Source organism: Acomys russatus, chromosome 30, assembly GCF_903995435.1.
Source record: "Acomys russatus chromosome 30, mAcoRus1.1, whole genome shotgun sequence".
Lineage (NCBI taxonomy): Eukaryota > Metazoa > Chordata > Mammalia > Rodentia > Muridae > Acomys > Acomys russatus.
The window spans coordinates 9,415,179-9,436,847 of record NC_067166.1 but is presented as its reverse complement, the minus strand read 5'-3'; the positions used below and the strand labels follow the sequence as shown (position 1 = coordinate 9,436,847).

General features: G+C 41.4%; 1 protein-coding gene across 11 annotated transcripts in view; it reads left to right on the top strand.

Annotated features, from left to right (window-relative positions):
• Positions 1-21,669, top strand: part of Pde4d (phosphodiesterase 4D) — a 1,424,262-nt gene that overhangs the window by 1,166,716 nt on the left and 235,877 nt on the right. The window contains exon 1 of one of the 11 annotated variants that reach the window (XM_051172560.1): positions 8,512-9,200. The exons of the other annotated variants lie outside the window; for them this stretch is intronic. Coding sequence (XP_051028517.1) covers positions 9,136-9,200 — 65 coding nt within the window. The 5' untranslated portion in view covers positions 8,512-9,135. Of the gene's footprint in view, positions 1-8,511; positions 9,201-21,669 lie in introns of those variants that run through there. 11 annotated transcript variants of the gene reach the window in all.

Sequence of the window (21,669 nt, the reverse complement as noted above, 5' to 3'; positions counted from 1 at the left end):
AGAGATTGAATGCAGCCAACATCTTGCCCTGAGCCTGGTGAGCACAGGACAAGTGGGGGTTCCCCTGTGATCTTGGGCTTACTTTCTCTAGAACTTTCTCTAGAACGGCAAGGCTCACAGTCTGTCCTGGTTCTTCCCATTCATCTCTCTGGGGAAGTCCCGCAGGTCCCTAACTTGTAGACATGCAGAGGAGCACATCTACAATGTTCTCCCAAAGTGGATAGAAATACAAACATGCCAATTCATGAAGAACGCTTACTTATTAGTGGCTCTGTATAGGGCCTGAGAGCATTGAACAGGGTACAGGCTTTCTATCAGAGGCAGACCCCTCACCCATAGGTGAGTAGGTGACTGATTAGGGCAGGTTTTCCCACATGCAGTTAGACCCTTCTCCATCATGCTTCCAGGCTGTAGGGAAGAACTTCCTGGAAAAGTCGTTCCTTTGAGTTGAGCTTCCAAAAAAGTCCTTATTACTGTCTTGGATGAGTAGATGTTGCAGAATAGCCTCCCCAGATTAAGGCCATTTCTCTGAAATACTTAGGAAAGGCTCTTTCCTTCCTTCCTTCCTTTCTTATTTATTTATTTATTTATCTATCTATTTATTTATTGAGACAGGGTTTCTCTGTGTTAACTTGCCTGTCCTAGGCTCACTTTGTAGACCAGTCTGGCCTTGGTCTCACAGCAATCTGCCTCTCTGCCTGGGATTAAAGGCATGCACCACCACACCCAGCTTGCTCTTTTCTTTCCGAAGAGTAACACTGAGGTCAGCTAGCTGACCCTCAGACCCTGTCCTGCATGTTCCTGTTGCTTTGAGTGGCTTTTTTTTTTTTTTTTTTTTTTTTTAAATCATAAGGACATTGGGTTTTGGGGGGAGGGGAAAGGTCGCTGGAGTAACTTTTAGGACTAGAGGTTTATGAAAAGAAGACAATGACAAGATCCAATTTCAGGAGCTTAATTCCAGCCACGGCGCTAAGGCTACAAAGGGACCAAGGAAGGGAATTTGTGACAGGCTTATCTGCTACTGGTGCCCAAGGGTTTGTTCTCTTGTTAAATGAACAACACGCAGTGCAGACACCGAATGCAGAAGTGAATAAACAATGCCTGTTTTCAGGGAGCTGTGGGGGTCTGAGTGTCTTCTCAGGGCAGATGCTGGTAAGACTAGTTTCCTTTGAGTAGCTGCGTCAAGCGAAGATAACTTAGTGATCCTGGAGTGGATAAGCACTCTGAGAGCTGATATCTGGGGGAGGAATGTCCAGGAGTTAATTCCCTAGGAAGAATAGAGGGAAGAGCCAGTGGGCTAATCCTGCCAGAGAAGTGCAAACATACCTCTGAAAGGAATTGTGGGGGAGGGGACAGCTTTCCATCGGCCTGACAGAATCTGTATCTGAGAGGTGGGTGGCTATTTTCCAGCAACTCCCATTGAAAATACCAAGGGTGAGGCTGGATGGCAGTAGCCACATAGTAGGAGTTTTAAGTTAATATGGAAAGGGGGGTGGAAGTGACGACATAAGAAATATTGCTCATTTTTTTAAATCGGGAAATGTCATGTAATATAATTTGTGTCTTGGAAAGATAGCCCATTTTGGGAAGTAAACTTTTGATGTAGAAAAAGGGAGACAGGAAAATCATACATATGGATTCTATAAAGATAATCAGGAAGTTTGGGTATAAACTAAGATAAAAACATAAGATAAATGATTTTTAACTCAAATACTAATACAGGAGTTGAATGAAATAGCATCATCTTCTTTAAGTTTTAAACTTGCTTTTCTCAAAATCTCATTGGTTCTTCTTTTCAAGCATATGTTCGTATAATTTTATTTAATGTACAGTGGTGTCAGATCCCCTAGAACTGGAGTTACGCACACAGTTGTGAGCTTCCATGTAAGTGCTGGGAATTGAAGCCAGGTCATCTGGAAGGGTACCCAGTACTCTTAACCTCTGAGCCATCTATCTCTCAGTCCTCAGACATATTGTAATACCAAGTATTACTCAACTGAGTGCTTAGAATATGGCATGCAGCATGCTAATATTGTATGTGTTCCTTAATCCTCATAAAATTCTATTTTTATCTCCACTTCATAGCTGAGGCTGCAGAGATGGAGAGAAAGTTAAACAATTTTTGAGGTAAACAACCAGTGATCAGGAGAGTTTGACACTAGACCCAGACAGCTTGACTCCATGTCTTTTTCTTACCTGATCCTCCAACTCTTTCTAATTGCTAAGCATTATCTCAGAGAGCAGATGTTTCATGTCAGGGAAAACTCAATCGTAAAGTGTGGTAAAGGATGAGTTGTCCACACTAGTGTGCCTTTCCTCTCAACATGTGCAGGGTATATCATCAAAGAAGGGAGTTAGGTCTTCTGAAGGAAGTTTGGTCTCTAAACCTTTTCCATTACTCATTACTTGAGGAGTTGCATTATCGTTAAAATTTCCTTGAATGGGTTTGACAGGTTATTTCTTTCAAATCCTATTTTAATAAAAAGAATTTTTCTCACAGGGCTAGAAGGGCCCCATTTGTGATGCTGGTCTGTAACCTAAACACAAATAGATATTTATATTAATCTAATATATAGTCTACTTAATATGTGTTATTTTTGTTTTATATTCTGGAATTTGCTTTATATTCAGGAGTTAGGGATCACTTGATTAAACATAGAAGGCCATGGAGGCCTCAGAATGGTTGATGTTACATGTAAGTATCATGGAGTGCGTTTACAGAGCACATATTTAAGTGAGAGCAAAAAGGAGTATGTATCTTTAAATACTAAGTATTGGTCAAGACAAAGATATTTCCTTTTCATAGTCCATCAAATGGTTGGTTAAAAAAATTAGTGAAAATTAAATAAAAATTGATGCTGAAATCCAAAATCTACCACTAAAGCTTAGGATTTATTACTCAGCTCAGAATATTTATCAGTCAAAATCATAGCAATAAGAAGTGGGGATGACAGCTGTCAGCACCTGGGAGGAGAGGAGCTAGAAAGCTACTGTGTAGTAGGCACAGGGGTTCAGTTAGCAGAGACGTGCAGTGATGATGGCGACACAGCCGTGCCAATGTGCACACCACCACAGAACAATGTACACAGAAAAGTTAAACTATAAACAGTAATAAAAATTTACTATTCAGGAGCCTGAAAAAAAAATGGCCCAGTAGTTCAAAGCCCTTGCTGTTCTTCTGAGGACTCATCTTTAGTTCCCAGCACCCATATCAGGCAGTTCCCAACCATCTGTAACCCTAGCTCCAAGGGGATTCAAAACCTTTGCCCTCCCCAGGCACCAGCCCTCACATGCACAAACTCACATGCACATGTGCACACTGCACAGAATTAAAAATAGCACAAACGAAACCTTTTAAAAGTTTGCCATTGAAAGTCACTTGGCATCAATCTGTAGCTCTATGATAAAGAAAAGTTTAGAGTATGCAAGCTTCTGGCGACATGGAGGTAGGTGACTTTCTTTTAAAACGCAGCTTATGTGGTTCTAAATTTTTACAATGGGAAACGGATTTTGCTACTCTAATTTTGCTCTAAAAAAAAAAAAAATCAAAGTAATAATTAGTTAGTGTCCCCAAAAGGAAAACAAAACAAAACAAAACAGGACATTTTGTATTTGAGAAAGCTAGGAGATGTCTGTATTATCTAGTCAAAATAAATACAGATGCGTGTGGAAAAATGGCCAATGTCATAACCAAATAAAGGAAGACTAGGATGGAGAAGGCTGACTGAGCTCCTCCTGACACTGCGAGTGAACCTCGGAAGAAATATACATTTTAAAAATAGACGACACGTGGTTATGTATAGAATGTGCACTTATCTTCAAGCCCTCCCCCTTTCTCCGCAAGGTGAGTTTACATTACTTCCCATCTCAGAGAAGACTGATTCGAGAATGCTAGGCCAAGGAAGAAAGGTAGCCAGCCGTGCAAACAGCAGGACTGTCCTCAAATGCATCACTGGTACCTTCAGATCCATTTCCTCCCACATGAGGAACATTTATAACCAAGTGGCGATCCTTCTCTAGAAAAATAGGACTGTGCCAAAAATAACAGTCCCACAAATAATGACATAGATAGAAGGAGGCTGTGGGTATAGGCACATGTATGCACATGCAGACACGCGCATGCAGACACACACACACACACACACACAGAGGGGGGGGGGAGAGAGAGAGAGAGAGAGAGAGAGAGAGAGAGAGAGAGAGAGAGAGAGAGAGAGAGAGAGAGAGAGAGAGAGAGAGAGAGAGAGAGAGAGAGAGAGAAGCTTTAAGATAAGGCATATAACTGAGTTCAAATTTTTAAACAATTTATTGACTAGCTTTGTGTATGGAAATAAAACCATGTCAGTCTCCCCGCAGGGATGTGATGAGTCCTTGAGAATTGTATACCACCTAAAACCTGACCACGTGAAGTGTAACGGGCTGAGCACCGAGCAGGGGATTGCCATGTAATGCTGATAACTTTATAACATGGTGTTTTATGAAAGAAACAGGAAGTCTAAAAGTAGCCATCAAAATATAGTGCTCTGAAGTCGCTAAGAACTTGATCATTGAGGACTCCCTGCCAGAAGGAAAGCATTGCATCCAGTGAATGTCGTAAGTTAGAGGGCGGTTAGGAAGCAGCGCACCATTCCCCTCCGCAGAAGGAAAATGACACAGTGCTTCTCCATCACAAGGAAATGTTGCAAGAGTTCAAAGTGACTTGTTCGGGAGGCTCAGGCACAGTGTAGAATACCAGGAAACTGTAGAAAACGGATGTCCACGCTCATTTTCCCCAAAGAGTTGACTTAGCATATCTGTAGTTCAGAACTTAAGTACATAAGACAGGGCTGGATATACAGCTCATTATATGGTTCCAAGAACATCTGTGCTTGACAGTTTGGAAAGTGGACACTGTCTATTATAATCTGAAAGAAGGTCACTAAGAAGCCAGCAGAGGAGACAATAGGCAGGTTACTGTAAAGTAAGATTATCTGAGAAAAACTACATCGTGTAGCAAAAGTCACTCCTTCATACCTCATTCAGCTGGTGCCAGTTAATGCCTCGTATTTAATTCATGGTATTGATAAATGTCAGTTCCACCCACTACACTCATCACTGAATGATAAGAGAGTTAAACCGTATCTCCAGGGACTTCCCTTGAGAGTTGTCGCAGTGTATTGTGGGTCCCAACAATTGTAAAAGAGAGATGTTAGGTAATTTAAAAATATTTTCCTATTGATATTCAACGCTCTTTGGAGAAAACAACCGTCACATCAAACCATTTTCAGAATAGATATTAAGTACCTTGTAAATTTTGCTAATGTTCTAAAAATGAGAGTCAGTACAGATACAAATATCAAGTGAGTAGTACAGGTAGACTGCTAATATGGAGGAAATAGAGAGTGGTCATATGAATGAAATTTGGGGAACATTATATTACAAGATGGTTGCACTCAACAAAATATAGACAGATGTGAGGAGCCCATTAAATTGTCCCACCTGTAGCAATCCATCAAAGGATGACAAGCAAGTAGAGGTCAGGCTGGGCAGCGCTATGCAGCCAAGTAGACCTGGGAAACTGAGGCAATGGTACTTTCTCGTCAACTGTTTGTTACGTCTCCAAATGCTGTAGTGAAAGGCATGTGCTTTGCAAGGCCCAGTTCTCTATGCCCAAGCTCTACCTCAGCACACATTTGTGTAAAACAGGAGTGCTGTATCCCCTCGATTTTCAGAAGATATCTAAATAGTATTTTTAGGAATTTTCATGAGGGGAAAAAAATATCGTAGGACAGGAATGGGGCATTTAGCAAAGAGAGTAAATGCCACCGTGTTTTATTTTAAATGAGTCGCTACCTTTAGTGTTAGAGGTAGAAACAAAGTTTTAAAATTAAATCTCAGCAGCCTGAAGGTAGGCGTATCCCACCCCCCTCCTCTATAATGGCAACCTGGATGCGCTATTCCATGGAGCTGGCTGCTTGCTGGCGTTTTCAGATCCCTGGTTTAATACTTGTTTCTGGGTGAATGGGGAGGATCTACATTAGTCTTCCTGAGACTGGAACCCAGTGTTGGAGAAGCCCAGCCGTTGGGTGGCAGAGCCTCCTGAGGAAGGTGTTTAGACTGTGGGGTAATTGTAGACAAGTAAGTCACACAGGCTTCTGCAGCATGTGTGACAAAGCAGGGCGTGGCAGTACAGTCAATAATCTCACTAGAACAGCATCCTCTCTGGGGGCAGAAGGACGCGGGACGACAACTTCTGGAGAACTTACTAACACACAGATCTCAGGCTCTGTACTCTCTGGTCACGGCCATCCTTTTTCTACATGACAAGTAGAAGACGTTTGGTAACCTTTAAGCTGAGGAAAACGCTTCTACAAAGGAGAAGTAGCTGCTTAGTTTTATTTGAGTTGGAGTTTCTCCTTCTTTTAATCACTTATAAATTCACGAAATACATAAGGATATATCTGACATTAACACACACACACACACACACACACACAGAGAGAGAGAGAGAGAGAGAGACAGAAAGAGAGAGAGAGAGAGAGACCCACACACACACACAGAGAGGGGCGGGGAGAGAGAGAGATGAATGCCTTCTTTGGAATTTCTAGAAATATATGTTAGATAGCCTGCATGAAATATATGGATGTGTGAGCGATATACTAAAGAGGGGTCAGGTCTAAGAAGGCCTGAGTGTCCTTCGGCAGTGTACAAACAATGAAAGGCTTATTGAGAGAAGGTTGGAGAAGCTACTTACTGACATTTATTTTTGTGAAGCCTGAGAATCCCCAGAGAGGCCAAAATCACAAATGCACGTTGAGGTGTGAAGGGCTTGTTATTGTAATAAGCGGCACCAAGTCTCCGCCCGACTTCGCCCTCTCTACATCAATTTTCCGAGCTGTTTGGGTGGGTCACAACCACACTCCAACATCCTGTCTCCAAATGCTAAATAAATACCAAGTTCACGTCAGACCCGGGGAAGCAACGCACGGCTAATGTCCCTGAAGATTCGAAATGCTTACTTTCACTTGATAATTCACCTTCAACATAATTGAAGTTGGCATACCCAGAGGAACATATAGCCTTTGTGTAAATGTTCAGAGGGGTAAGCAAGGCATAGAAAGGTTCCTTCTGCCAGGAGCAACTGGAACCAGCTTACAGTATAGCTACCATATTAGACAAGTATGCTTTCTTTTTTTTAATTTTTTATTTTATTACTATTTTTTTTTTTCGAGACAGGGTTTCTCTGTGTAGCCTTGACTGTCATGGACTCACTTTGTAGACCAGACTGGCCTCTAACTCACAGAGATCCGCCTGCTTCTACTTCTCAAGAGTATGCTTTCTTAAATACTTAAAATTTTTAAGTGAGGCGTGGTGCACAAGCCTTTAATCCCAGACATCGGGAAGCAGAGGCAGGCCGATCTCTGTGAGTTTGAGGCCAGCCTGGACTACAATGTGATATAAGACAGACAGGGCTACACAGAAAAACCCTGTCTCAAAAAACAAACAAACAAATAAACAAAAATATATATATTTTAAATTAAAACATAATTACATCATCCCCCTTCCCTTCCCTTTCCCCAACCCCTTCTATGCCCCCTTACTCCCTCTCAAATACCTTTTTTTAGATTATTAGTTTTACATGTTTATAGATACATTTGTATGTAAGTGCTACTTACTGAGGTCGGTTAGTGTTGCTTACATGCATTTGATTTCAGGACTAACCAGTCAGTTAGTGTCCCACCAATTATTTCAGATGCCACCTGTGGGGCAGGTACAGGTCTTGAAGGTAATGAAGGTTGGACATGATACAAAGTTCCGTTCTTTAATGAAGGCCTGTTAAGAACTAGCCAACCTAAGTCTGAGTAGACAAATCAATGACATTTACATGCCATTTAAAAAAACAAAGAAACAAACAAAAAACCTACATTTCGGAAACAGAAAGAAGACAACTGAAGTACAGGTAGCAACTTACCCAGCAAGGTTACATTAGATTTTTTTTTTCCCTCAGTTTAAACACCCAATCAAGCACCTCATTCAAAGCAGCCTGCTACCTTGACGCTTTGTCGAGTTTTCAAAGGACAGTTCACATCTCTGCACCAACCTAAAGCGTGACTGTTTTTTTTTTGTTTTTTTTTTTTTTTTAATGTGATGAAAATGAATTTCTGCTAAGTCTTCCCACGTGGTGAGGGGGAAAAGTGACTTTGGAGTAGTGTTCTTTGATTTTTTTTTTTTTTTTTTTTTTAAATAAAGAACAATACTTCAACGGCTGAGGGTGTGTGCCATATAAAGGCGCTCATGCGGGAGTCTTTCCGGAGTAACACTAAGTAACACAGGCAGCTATTTTCCAGAGGAGGGTATGGCTTTGGAAGTCTCAGAGCTCTTCTGCCTGCCTGGCTGCTTTGCTGTCCTGCTTTCTGCATTCAGAGTTCCGCCCCTTTGCTTTGTAAGTCAGCAATTGACCAGGCCCGGTTGGGCGCTTTTTTTTTTTTCTCCTTTTTCACTTCCCTGCAATGTTTTGAACTACCTTCTCGCAGACGTCATTCAGCCCTTGAGGAATAGTTTCTGCCCGGCGAGACTGGAGGATAGTTCTCATTCACAAAGACGTGCTGCCGCGTCCTCGGGGGACACGGCGGCGGAAATTGGCTTGGCAGGTACCTCGGCCCACCCAGCCCACCAAGCTGTGCTCCTCCTGGTCCTCCTTTGCTCCGCAGAGAGCGTTGTCCCCCGCGTTGGTCGCCCTGAAATGAAACTTCCTTGACAGCTCGCCCTCTGCGTGTCACCCGGCTGCTGCTGGGCACTACCTGAGTGAGTGCACCGGGGAAAACCTCTAAATCCGTTGATATGGAATTGCAAAAGGGAGATTGAGTGACCCCTTTCGCTGGGGCTGCCTTCCCTTGTGATCCAGATGAAGAAGAGATTCAAAATCCAGTTCCTCTGTTGGCAAAGCAGGCAGAGAAGGAACTCCCTTCGGAAGAGCCCAGGGCTTGGGCATGACAGAGGAAAGCCCGCCTGCTGCCCGCAACGCTGAGAGCTGAGGCGGGAGGCAAGCCAGTGGAGAGCCTCCAAAGCCTTCTTTGCGGAAAGCCAGCTGATGTGTATTGATCAGAAGACTTGAACATTTTCCTTTCCCTTTTTCGTTTTCTGTCTCCCCTCTTCAAAATGAGCATTATTATGAAGCCGAGATCCAGGTCCACAAGTTCCTTGAGGACTACAGAGGCAGTTTGGTAAAGTGTTCCCCCCCCCCCCCCCCCCCCCCCCCCCCCCCACCGCTCCCCCCCCCCCCCCCCATGCTTCTTTCTCCCTCTTCCCCTTTATGACTGACAAGAACTCAAATACTTAGTAATTGCTGATGAGGTGTGATGTTCAGGCTTTGAGGAAGAACATATTATTGGCAGCTCCCTTATTACATATTTCCCTCCTTAACCTGTCCTATTCAAAGAGAGGTGTGTGTGTGTGTGTGTGTGTGTGTGTGTGTGACTCCTTGTGGACCACAGCAATTCATATAATAGTCACTTTTAAGGAAGGAAAGTAAGTGCTGGCTTTAAATGAAAGCTTGTCAGTTTTCACTGTCTGATTAGGTGGCGTGGCCTGGCCTGTTTTCTCATTGTTTTTGAGTACTGCAAATGTTGCCTTGCTGATGGCAAAGGTTAGGATTATGCTAGAGAGCTTTTATGACTTATAGAAAAGCTCCTGGAATATAAAACCATGTGGCTAAACCCACATCAGGTTCGTTATCATTCAATCATCTCATTTTTCACTTGGTCACTAATCTTTTCTTGGGTTAAATAAAAGTTTTACTGTAATGAAATGTAAGTCTAATATACATTCTGCTGTTTCTTCCTAATCCTAATCTGATTCGCTCACATACCTGTGGTCCTTAAAGGAAGCTCTCCCAATAAAGTTAGTTTTGTGTTTAGAATAGCTATTAGCAGAATTTTTCATGGCTACTTCAGAGGGAAATCTTGTGGATTGTTTACATGAGCGGTTTTAAGTGAACAATTCTGATCACTTCTTAGATGTGCAAGCGGTCATTCTTGGGTAAGGAAAAATAAAGGCAAAGATTAAGGTGGAATCTGGCAGGCAGTGAAATCTAAGATGTCTTATGTAAGCAAACAAACGCACATCTAAATACATGAGTTATTTGCACGGGATACCCAGCTCTCCTCTGTGTGTCCGGCTAACTTTTCCTACCTATTATGCTTCTGCGTCACAGTAGACTGGAAACATGAATGGCCCCCTCAGTTAAATTTCTGTGAATTTTAATTAATTCCAGAGAAAGAATTTGTCTCTTAAAATATTTGTCATTTCTTCTCAGAGTACATTCAATAGCTATGAGTTGGTTGAAAGAGAAGTTTATGGCTGGAGATACATTTACAAGGTCCTCTTTTTTTTTTCAACCTCCCCACCCCGACACTAACAAAAATTTACAGGGAAACATATAAAGTCCTTCTTATAAATTTATGTAGCTAATGCAACTCTCTGGCATAAGCAGTCAAAATTATAAGTAGATTTCACACATTTATGATTTATATCCCAAATAAGTGGGGGGGGGGAGATCTCAGTTAAACAAATAGCACTGAGGCTTATTTTTAGCTCTAGGGCTCAGTTGACAATAATTTATTTATTTCAGTTGGCTGTGGTCAGCAACACAGACAACCCTTGTGTCTCAGTGACTGTCACAGAATGTTATTGACCATAATGTTAAGTTATATGAGATGTAGTCAAGAAGCAGAGCCACAATGCCAAATGCACATTAAAACACTGACTTGCTAATGTGTCTGCCCTTCCGTTTAATTGTTTAAAATCCTCATAGTGTTGCTATCAAAGTGATTTTGTAGAATAACTAAACGTCATTGCAAGGTTACTGATGCCTAGACACAGCTGCGCACTATAGAAACATCTCTGGTTAAGCTTACATCTGCCTGAAGAATACTGATTAACTGCTTGAATATATCACTGTATACTTCAAACAATTTAGGCTGCCAGTGTCATAGACAATAAACAGAGCTCTACCATTTTGTGCTTATTTTTAAACATCCTGCACACACATGTATACCTACTCAACCTCCATTACATAAAGTTTGACATCTCTTTCTGTACTTCTTCACCAGCCTTGGTGAGCTCAGCTGGATAATGTTGCCTTTCCAGCTCCTTGGCCATCTTGTCCTCTTATAATTGAGATTGCATGAAAGAACCCTGTTAATTTACCTTTTATCTCTTTTTTTCATTCCAATTGCTTTTTTGGAAGCTCATCTTTTTAACTTCACCATCTTGCTTTAGTTATGTAAATCTATTTTCTGTTTCATTGGCCCACTTTCTCCAACTCTGCCTAGTTTCTTCAGGAATGTCCCAAGCCCAAATGCTATCTTTAGAGGGTTTTTATCTGTCGTAGGCAAGTGCCCAGTGCTTCAGATGGCTTCCTGTTGATCTTTCTCTATCTGCTGCCATCCATATGTACTGTAATAGACCACCCACTCTCACTTGTTGTATACCTTTAATCAGACCTGTGGCTCAGTCATAAACGATTGCATAGCAGATCAAATTCACAATATTTCACACTCTCCTTCTTATGCCCCTTACTAAAAATGTTGATTTTAGTTTTAGTTAAAACTTTATAAATTAAAAGCACATAATGAGATTGTTCTATTTGTGTTCTTGTAATATATGTCACAGATTTTAAGTTTAAACTATAAGGGTTGCTTATTAATTCAGTGTTTGTTTCTTTGTTACCTTCTGTGCATCATGTTCCAGCAGAAACGGACTAAGATTCTAGAACATTCCTTTAGCCCTTTTATGGCACAAGCTAAGGAAACTTCAATATAGATAAATATAAATAGATAGATATAGATATATAGATATTTGGTTATTCTTATGACATTAATAAAAATAGTAAGTTCATTGGCAAGGCTCTGTTTGCAGTCCTATTCCTATTGCTTCAGTAACAATATTCAGTCTTCAAAGTCTATGTAATAAAAAACGACATTTCCTTTTTTTCAAGATTTATTTATTTTTATGTGCATTGGTGTTTTGTCTATATTTATGTCTATATGAGGGTTCCAAGTCTCCTGGACCTGGAGAATTACAGGCAGTTATGAGCTGCCATGCGGGTACTCTGAATTGAACCCGGTTCCTTGGAAGAGCAGCCAGTGCTCTTAACCAGTGAGCCATCTCTCCAGCCCCCAAACATGGCATTTCACTTGCATAAATATTTGAATTTTACATGTCTCAAAAGTTGATTTACTTCATAGCTACATATCAAAATAATATGATTTTATTCCTTGCAATTGTTATAGTATTTATCATTTATTAACATACTCCTGGAATATTTATTCATTTAATTAAGATGTGTGATTTAGTGTAAGTAAAAGAACCAAACTATTAGCCTTCAAAACATAAGCAACGACTTATAAATAAAACTGCCTTTGTTCTTCTCCAGGTGTCAGAGCCCTGGGTGTCCTGTAGTCACTTGTAGTATTTACTGTGTAATCTAGTGGAAGAGCTGCGGCCCTTGAACATGACTGCTGCCTTTATGAAATAAATCTCAAGCTGATTATTGGACATATAAAACTCTGCTTATAGGCAGAAAGATCCTGGGAGCTCTAGTCTAACATTTTAGTACTGAATATTTTATACAGCAAGAGTGATAGGAGTGGAAGTCAGGAAAGTGCGGCATTTTTCACTGTGGAACTATATTGTGTTGTCTCTTTTTAATAGAGAAAATATCAGTCATGAAAATTTCATTAAAAATGTGATGGTAGAGCCAGGCATGATGTCACACACCTTTAATTCCAGCACTCAGAAGGCAGAGGCAGGCAGATCTTTGTGAGTTCAAGACCAGCGTGGTCTACAAAAAGAGTCCAGGACAGGGCTCTGTTTAACAGAGAAACCCTGTCTTGAAAAACTAAAAAAAAGAGAGAAAGAAAAAGAAAATTAAAAATGTGATTGTGCATTTAAACAAGCTAAGCTACATATACATATATATGTATATATATATATTCTTATATATAATGAGATATTATATTATGTAAAGAATATATATATGAACAATTTCCCCAGGACCCAAAATTGGTAAGCATTCCAAGAAAACACTGATAAAAATTTCTAAATCATGTCACAGCTCAGACCAATAAATGGTTGCACTTTGGTTTTTTTTAAATTAGCTATCTTCTCCTAAGATCATAGAAATTCAGGCTGGTTGAGCATTGTTATCTTGGCTTTAAGACCACTGTTAAAAAAAAAAAGAAAGAAATTTTTAGACTAGCATTTTTTAACATATAATATCTCTGATTAATATGTCAGTGGAAAAATTACTTATAGCTCAGCTAACTCATCCTCACTTGTTCTTGTTTCAATTTAATTTACATAGGGCGCACAGTTGCAAATACTACTGCTGTCCTCTGCTTAATGGTTTAACAGATAGTTGTGGTTTCGTTCCTCTGAAAACACTACTAGCTCTCATTTTATGGAGGGCCTTTTATGAATGACTAACATCATAAGCCACTGAAAAGAAATAGTTGGTGTGTCTAAGTTCTACAGAAGAGAAAATGGCTTGGCTTGGGCAAGGCCCTGTCACTAGCAGTTGCTGGAGAGTGCTGGGAACAGAACTCCAGTGTGTCCATTTGAAAGATAATGTTCTTTTCACTTCAGCAGGTTGCCTCCCTCTACTGTCTGCTAAATTAGCATCTTTAGTGACTTACAAAATGGCCATCTGGTGAGTACAGCTAAGTGCACCACAAGCTGTACAAGTTATCTTCTTAGAAGCATAATAGCTGCTTTAGTTTGGGACTGAGTGTTGTAAACTGTCTGAAAGATCTTTGTAGTTACACTGTTTAGGCCATTATATTCTGCACTGCTAGGAGGGAGGCCACCTGCGTCCTACCAAGGAGAATACTGAGCTAAAGATGATCCTTCTAATTGTGTTAAAGGTTTAATTCTGTTCTCTGCAAGCTCTTTTAGGGTAGGAGGAAAAAAAAATGTCTAAGACTTTTCGTGAAGTTCCATATGGTTAAATGTTGGCTTTGAGAGGCCTATACGCTCCTTGCCTTAGAAATTTGGTGCATGGGATAATGTATGGAATTTGCACACTTACTACATTTCCAGCCTACAAATGATTTTGTTGAGATATGCCTGTCAAAGTGCTTTGTAGTTGTGGCCCTGTGGTACAAGTATTTAATCCAATTACTTATGTTAATATTTTGTCTATATTGCAGCAGGCCTAGAGACGTACCACTTTTAGAACTAATCGGAAAACCTCAAATGTTGTTTAAAACATAACAAGAGAAGCACAGAACACACTGCAGATGTGTCTGTCTTTTTAATGTCAAGTTTAGAGGTTCTCTGAAAATATGTCATTTTTTTATTATTATGCTGCTAGCATGCACTGTTGGCCTAAGACAATGGAAAGCAGATATTTACATTACAATTTATAACAGTAGTAAAATTACAGTTTTGAAGTAGGCAGCAAAACAGTTTTACAGTTGGAGGCCACCACCACAGGAGGAGCTGTACTGAAGGGTCACAGCACTAAGAAGGTTGAGAAGCAATGCCTTAGAGTCACAGGCACGGCTCAAAAGAAACTGCAGAATAGTTAAAGAGGTGCAGTATTTAATTCTATGTTATTTCATGCCTCTGGTTTGAAGTTTTATTTTAAGCTTTTCAGGAAAGAGACTGTCACTCCTCATTAAAGCTGCGTGTGAGTGACCGATCAGGAAATCGATCCCGGTGACTAGTAAGGAAATGTTGAATTAGAGCTGAGCACTTCTGAAGAAAGGGTGTCTTTAGACTCCACAGCCTTCCTACCTTCCACTCATGAATCCAGTTCCTAGTAAATAGTTCCTTGTGCAGTACTTTCCTCGGGCTCCTGCATTAAGGAAGCAGCTCTTTTTGTGTGGGTAGTATCCCTTGGGCTGAACTTGAACTCGTTCATCCCCCTCATCGAGCTGTGGCTGTGATGGCTAGGACCCCATGACCAAAAATTGCCTCATTCAGAGGTAAAGGATCTAGTCTGCTTGTTAGTCCCTCTGGCAGGCACTCCCATCATAGCATGACATTCATTACAACCCAAGGTGTTGGGGCATGAACACAATCATAAAGTTGGGATGGTCCCTCATGGGTCCATGCAACTGGTGCTTGTAAGGGTGATCCCAAGGAGCGGGTGACGCTGCCGGAGAAGGACTTAATGAGGTCTCTGTGGGGTATTCCTGGAAAGATGCCTGAGAGACACAGGTAGATGGAATGCTGAACATACAGAGGTCATGCAGTCTGGACAAAGCAAGGAGAGTGGTGGGAAGGACAATGACAAAAGAAAGCTCAGGCTTTACCAAAAGCTGACCTAAGCTCTGGGTGGCTGTAGCACTACATGCCTGCCATTCTTCCGCTCAGGAGGCAGGAGGATAGGAAGTTTTGAGGTTCAGTCTGGACTACACAGTAAATAAGACCTTGTCCAAGGAAAAGGGAGAGGGAGAGGAGGAGGAAGAGGAGGGAAGGAGGGAGGGAAGAGAGAGAGGGAGGAAAAGTTCACATCACATGTTCAGTTATACATAGGGTTGAAGTTGATTCTTATTTTATTTTCAAGAGAATTAAGTTGTTTATTGATTACACATGATAATGGATGATACACAAGCTTCATTCCCACCTGTTATTTTATCTGATACCATGATTTAATTTTGATTTTTCATAGGGTGTACAAACACCATTTTATAAGCAAATTGTGGCCTTGCTTGGATTACCTTTTCAATAGTGAAACTCACTGAAGTCACAACAGTAACTACATCAAGGGTTTTGAAGACAATGGCTTCTTTACCCTATAAATAAATTCCAAATGGAACTTGGCGCTACCCTGAAGGAACTCAGACTTCTCCCTGAAGTTGATTCTTGAGCTAAAGTTCTCTCAGCTTGCTGAGGTAGCTTAACAGTTAAGCAAGTTAGCTGCCGAGTCTGATGACCTGAGTTCAATCCCGGCACCCCTGATGATGGAAGGAAAGAGGTGCTTGTTCTCTGACCTCCACACTCACGCTACGCCATTCATAAGCACACACACACCCTAAATAAACAAAAAGGAAAAAAACCCCATGATTCCCGGGACAAGGGATTATTGGAAGGGCTGAGGCACCACGTGGTCACAAAGACAGGGATACAGGATGAGGGGCTGTTGGATGTAATTAAGTTTGTGCCTGAGATACACCTCTGCTGTCCAAGCGCCTCTCTGTGTCGTCGGCTTTGACATAAACTAAGAAGTCCTTCAAAAGAATGAAGATTGGGGAGAACTGTGGGGCTTGTGGGTGCGATTCTTAGCACAACTAGGGGAAACATAAATTCTAAATATTTGATAGCTGACTCGCAGCTTCCTAAGTGATTGGTTTCCTAGCAGTGTCTAGGGTGCTGGATAAGACTGTGAATATGAGAAGGAAACTGGATGTTAAGCTGTCCTCTGGACTAAAAACGGGGAAAATCCAAGGGAACAGTGTCAAGGGAAGAGCTGGAAAAGTAAGGCCAAAGCTTAGGAAGTCTTCCAGAGGGGCCCCAGTAAAAGGCCTCCATCCCACTAGAAAATGGCCTTCTCTCCTCCTAGCAGCCTGCTCTTGTTTAGTCACACTGCTGGAAGGGGACACTTGAACTAGAAAAAACCATACATACATACACACACACACACACACACACACACACACACACACACCAAAAAAAAAAAAAAAAAAAAAGAAAGAAAGAAAGAAAAGAAAAGAAAAGAAAAGAAATCAGTAAAAAGTCTTCCTGTTTCTCTTTTACTCTTGAAAGAGTAACAAAAAATTAGAAGACAGTTGGAAAGCTCTCTCTCTCTCTCTCTCTCTCTCTGTCTCTCTCTTTCTCTCTCTGTCTCTCTCTCTCTCTCTCTCTCTCTCTCTCTCTCTCTCACACACACACACACACACACACACACACACACACACACACACACACACGCACACACACTCCTGATATTTTAGTTTGTTTATCTGGCTAGTTGGTTTGTTGACTTTTCTCTTCTTAGATAAGGTCTCACCACGCAACTTAGGCTGTCCTTGAATTGTTATATAGCCCAGGCTGGCCTCAAATTCACATCCTTTTTCCTCATTCCTCTAAGCGCTGGGATGAGAGACCTGACCCATACTCATGCCCTAGACCCGATGTTTCTAATCCACAGGACAAGAAAGCTTTGTTTGTACATGATATTAGTCTCCCTGCTTAAATTTTAACCCACCACCCTGGTTCTCAGCAGGTACAAAGGCATAAATATTGTCTCTTTCCTGGCATTTGGAAGTTGGTGTTACTAACCTCTTTTCATTCTGTGTTTTAAAATATTCCTTCCAAACTGTGAATGACACCAATGTGCCTCACTGAATGTCTCACTAGATGTGATTTCTGTACACGATTGTTTTCAAGCCTCCAGGATAAGACTGCCCCCATTGTACCTAATTTTTCCTTGCTTAAAACATATCTGAGATGAGTCATTCAGTTCTGTGTAATTAACTTATGCGAAGCATTCATGTATATGTAGAATCCAGAAGATTATAATTCTGATTATCCATGATGTCACCCAGCTACAATGTGGCTCCAGAACATATCCTTTGTGTCAAGGAATTTACATAATACCATTTTATTTAGAACAAGTCACTGTAAAATGTGTCAGCTTGCAGCCAGCGGCATTCTCACATAGCTTAAGCCTCTACTGGCTGTAACATTTTCTCTGCGGCTGCAACTTTGTCTCAAACCAGCAGGGACCTGATCCTATGGCCACAGCATCAGCCAGCTCAGGATAGAGGTTCCTAAATCTACTACAGCAGTTGCATGGGCACCAAGTACGGGTGATAGCCTTAGCAGATAGCAGATAGACCATCTGCTACTTGATAGGCATCGAGCCTATCACAGCTACTGTATTGGATAAAACTGAAGCTGCAGAGCCTGGTTTGTCTAAAGTTAACCCTTCCCTGTGCCTTCTGCTATTTCCCTTGATGGTCTGTTTTCCCTCACTCTCTAAACGTTAGTTCTACCCAGTTCTCCTTGGTGGTATGAACAAAAAGTGCTCAGCAAACTGTTCCTTAACCTTCCTTTTCTGTCCTCTACAGTTCAAGCATCTCCTGCTAGCATGTGCATCTGAAGACATGTTTCCTTTTTCCGCCGATTTGACAGTCTTCTCTCCCTGGTTTTGCATCCAGTCCTCCAATGGTGCACCCGAGTGAGGTGTAAGGAATAGAGGAGCACGGACTTTGACACAGCTCCATCCCTTGCTAGTTCCTCCTGACTCACTCAGCTTATTCACCCTCCTACTCTGGCCAGACTATAAATTGCACTGTTTGCTTCCTCTCTGGCATCGGACCAGTTTAGAGAACCATAACCTCTTTTAAATAAATGGGACCACAGACCATAACCTATAATCTATTTCTCCCCACCCCTGGCACCAGTTAGCTGCTGGCAAGGTTTTTGTTAGTTTTTTAACATTTCTGGTCAAGTAACATCAAGAGTAGTCTTTAGAACCAATAGTAAGGCTTAAATAGTAAATGACTTTGTTGGAGAAAAAGAATTAACTCTAAAATGTGCCTTGAAGTGAACAGGAATATGAAAACTCATCTATGAAGCTGATGTCTACTATTATTCATAGCGGAGTTTAATGTAATATAAACATTATACATAGATCTATAAAAGTGACTGTGCCATAATTCTAACATAACTTCAGTTCTGTTTTTAAATTAGATTTATTCTCTCTGTCTCTCTCTGTGTCTCTGTCTCTGTCTTTGTCTCTCTCTCTCTCTCTGTCTCTCTCTCTCTCTCCTGTCTCTCTCTCTCATGTATGCCTGTGTATTTCTATTTGACTGTGTGTATGTCTGTGAGTGCGTGCGTGTGTGTGTATATATATGTGTATATCTGTCTATGAGTGTCTGTGTGTATATGTCTAAGAGTGTCTCTGTGTGTGTGTGTCTGTGTATGTGCACATGCCATGTCACATGTGTGGAAGTCAGAGGACATCTCATATGAGTCGGTTCTCACCTTCTAGCATGTAGGTTCCAGGAACTGAACTCAAGTCACCTTGGGAGCAAGTACCTTTATCTGCTGAACCAAACATTCTAGCTTTCATAGCTTCCTAAAACTGGGAGCCCTGGAGATCAAGGCCTCAGTGGTCCTTTCAAGGAAATGAGGTCATTTCACCCCACTGCGAGGAACTTCACTTTGACCATTACATTTTTGCAAGCCGCACACTAAGTAAATACTTGTAATTTGTGTCTTGAAATTCTAAATTTGTGTCTCTCCTTTGCTTTTTGTTTGTTTATTATTCGTTTTTAATTTGAGATAGAGCGCCACTAGGTAGCCCTGGCAGGCCTGGCACTTACTGTATAGACCAGGAATGCCCGGATCTCCCAGAATCAGCCTGCCTCTGCTTCCCAAGTGCTGAAATGAAAGGTGTGCTCCGGATTCCTAATGCGCTCTTGTCAGAAACAAATATGGCCACTTGTGTTGACTGGGTACTTACCGTGGTGCCAACAATTCTTCCTCATGTGTAAGGATGGCCCCATGATGTCCTCCTGCTGTCCTCATGTGTAAGGATGGCCCCATGATGTTCTCCTGCTGAGGCTGATGACACATCCCCATCTTACTACTCAGGGTACAAAAGAGAAGGCCAAGGCCTGCTAAGGTCACTCAGCCAAACTTGTGTGGCACCCAAGAGAATCCCTTGCATCCTATGCTTTTCTAAAAATTTAAGTGAGCGGCTTTTATGTTACTTCTTATTTTTTTAACAGTGTCATCCATGTATGTGACACATTTTAGTCACTTTTGCCTTCTATTCCTCTCTCTCATCCATCTCCCTGTCTCACAGTAGCCTTTCTTCTTAGCCAGTCCCCTGCCTACGCTCATATCTTCTCTGTATGTGATGCCCTGAGTTTAGAGAGTTCCTTGCCTGAGTGTGAGTAGGAAGGGAGTTATTTACTGGTGCGGGAGCAACTTATCAGTGGTTCCACAACAGAAGAAAATGATGTCCCATCCTTCAAAATATGTTTTTAAGATTCTACAATGTTGCCTTTAACAATGAGCTATCGGTTAGCACATTAGATAAGGCCATATGCCTACAGTTTTCAACACAGGGCTGGCTTCCTGATGTGCCCAGGAAATGATAGCATAGGCACTTTTCAACCTTGTGACCTGGTGGGACTTGTTAACTAAACAAGAGCTATGCATTTAAGAACTGGCTTAGTCTGCTAAGGGTCCTTTTCACTAAGACTTTCTTGGATCTCTCTCGGAACTAAGCATTTCTACAGAGCAAGTTAATCCAGATAAGTCATAGTCAACAATGGGATTCCAAGAAGATGCTCCTCTGTGTGGAGAGGCCAGTGAGTTAAGGGGGATGGCTCTGAGGTCTGGGCATTGTCCCTTGGTGTGTCCATGGAAGACTCTCCTTCTGGGCCTGTGTGTTAGCGGAGTTCTTCAATAATGACAATGCCAGGATATCCTAGTGCTTCTAAATTCTCTTCTTCTATACTTCTAAAATGTATTCTGGGTTGTGTAGTTTGCAGCTCTGAGAATCAGCTATTCATGGATTTATCATCCAAAAAAAAAAATCATTGAACGCATTTGCGTGTTTCACAGGCCATTCGCAGATCGTTGTTCACAGATCCACAGCTGAGTCTCCATACCAGATCACAGTCTGGAGAGGATTCTTCTTTAGTTTACCCTTTCACTCAGGTCCAACAGAAAGGGATTAAGTCTCTTTGCCCTTTTAAAACTGTAATGGGAAGAAAAATATGAGATCTACTTAGGTCTGTCCCTAAAGTCTGGAGTGTCACTTTGGAGTCAGCTCTGCTGCCATCATGACTATACAGATGGTAACAATTCAATAAATGCCAAGAGCCAGCAATTAGCATCATTTTTCTTTTAATATCTACGTATTATGAATGATTACTAAACATGTGAGAGCATCAATATGTCGTGATTAACAAGTGTCCTGTGTTGTTGGGTTAGAGATTCTGACTGAGGATGGAATTGACTACCTCCAAGAAAAAGGGCACCATGAAGATGCCCCAATATTTAAGACTAAGATGGCTAACTTTGATCATGCCTGGGTGACTTTTCATAATTAAGGTTAGTTGTTTGGAATGATGTCCGGAGAGCTCTCCTGGGCTAGGAGAACAAATATTAGTCTTCAGTTGGTGATACCTGCCTGAGGAAATGGTGCCTTGGGCTGCTTGACATTTAAATGGCCCTACTATGTGCAAACTCTTACATTTACATGCAAATGAAGTTTCTGTGGTGGAACCATCTTTAGCATCACATTCATGTGGCTTGTGACAGTGTTTTGATTAGATGTAACCAGTTCTGAGTGTACACTTAAAAACGTATATAGGTAGAGTCCTTCTGGAGGCTGTAAATCAAAAAGGGAGACTGGGTAACTCAATTAACAAAAGCCCTGATTCTAATCAGGACTTGGGTTGAAAGTAATCTTAAAAGGAACTGACAGTCCCTGCTCTCAGCTTTGAGCCACTGTCCTCTCCCTACTAGAGTTGACACTCATTGCAGCTCTCTGCTTTTGATTTGTTTAGAAAAGGAACAATGCGATGTGCATCATTATCTTTGCTAACCTCCGACCCCTTGCAGGATGATGTTTGCATGGTAATCTCAAAGTGATATGTGCATGGCTCGTTCCTCCCCGCTGCTATACAGTTAAGTAAGCCAATTCTTATTTAGTCATGG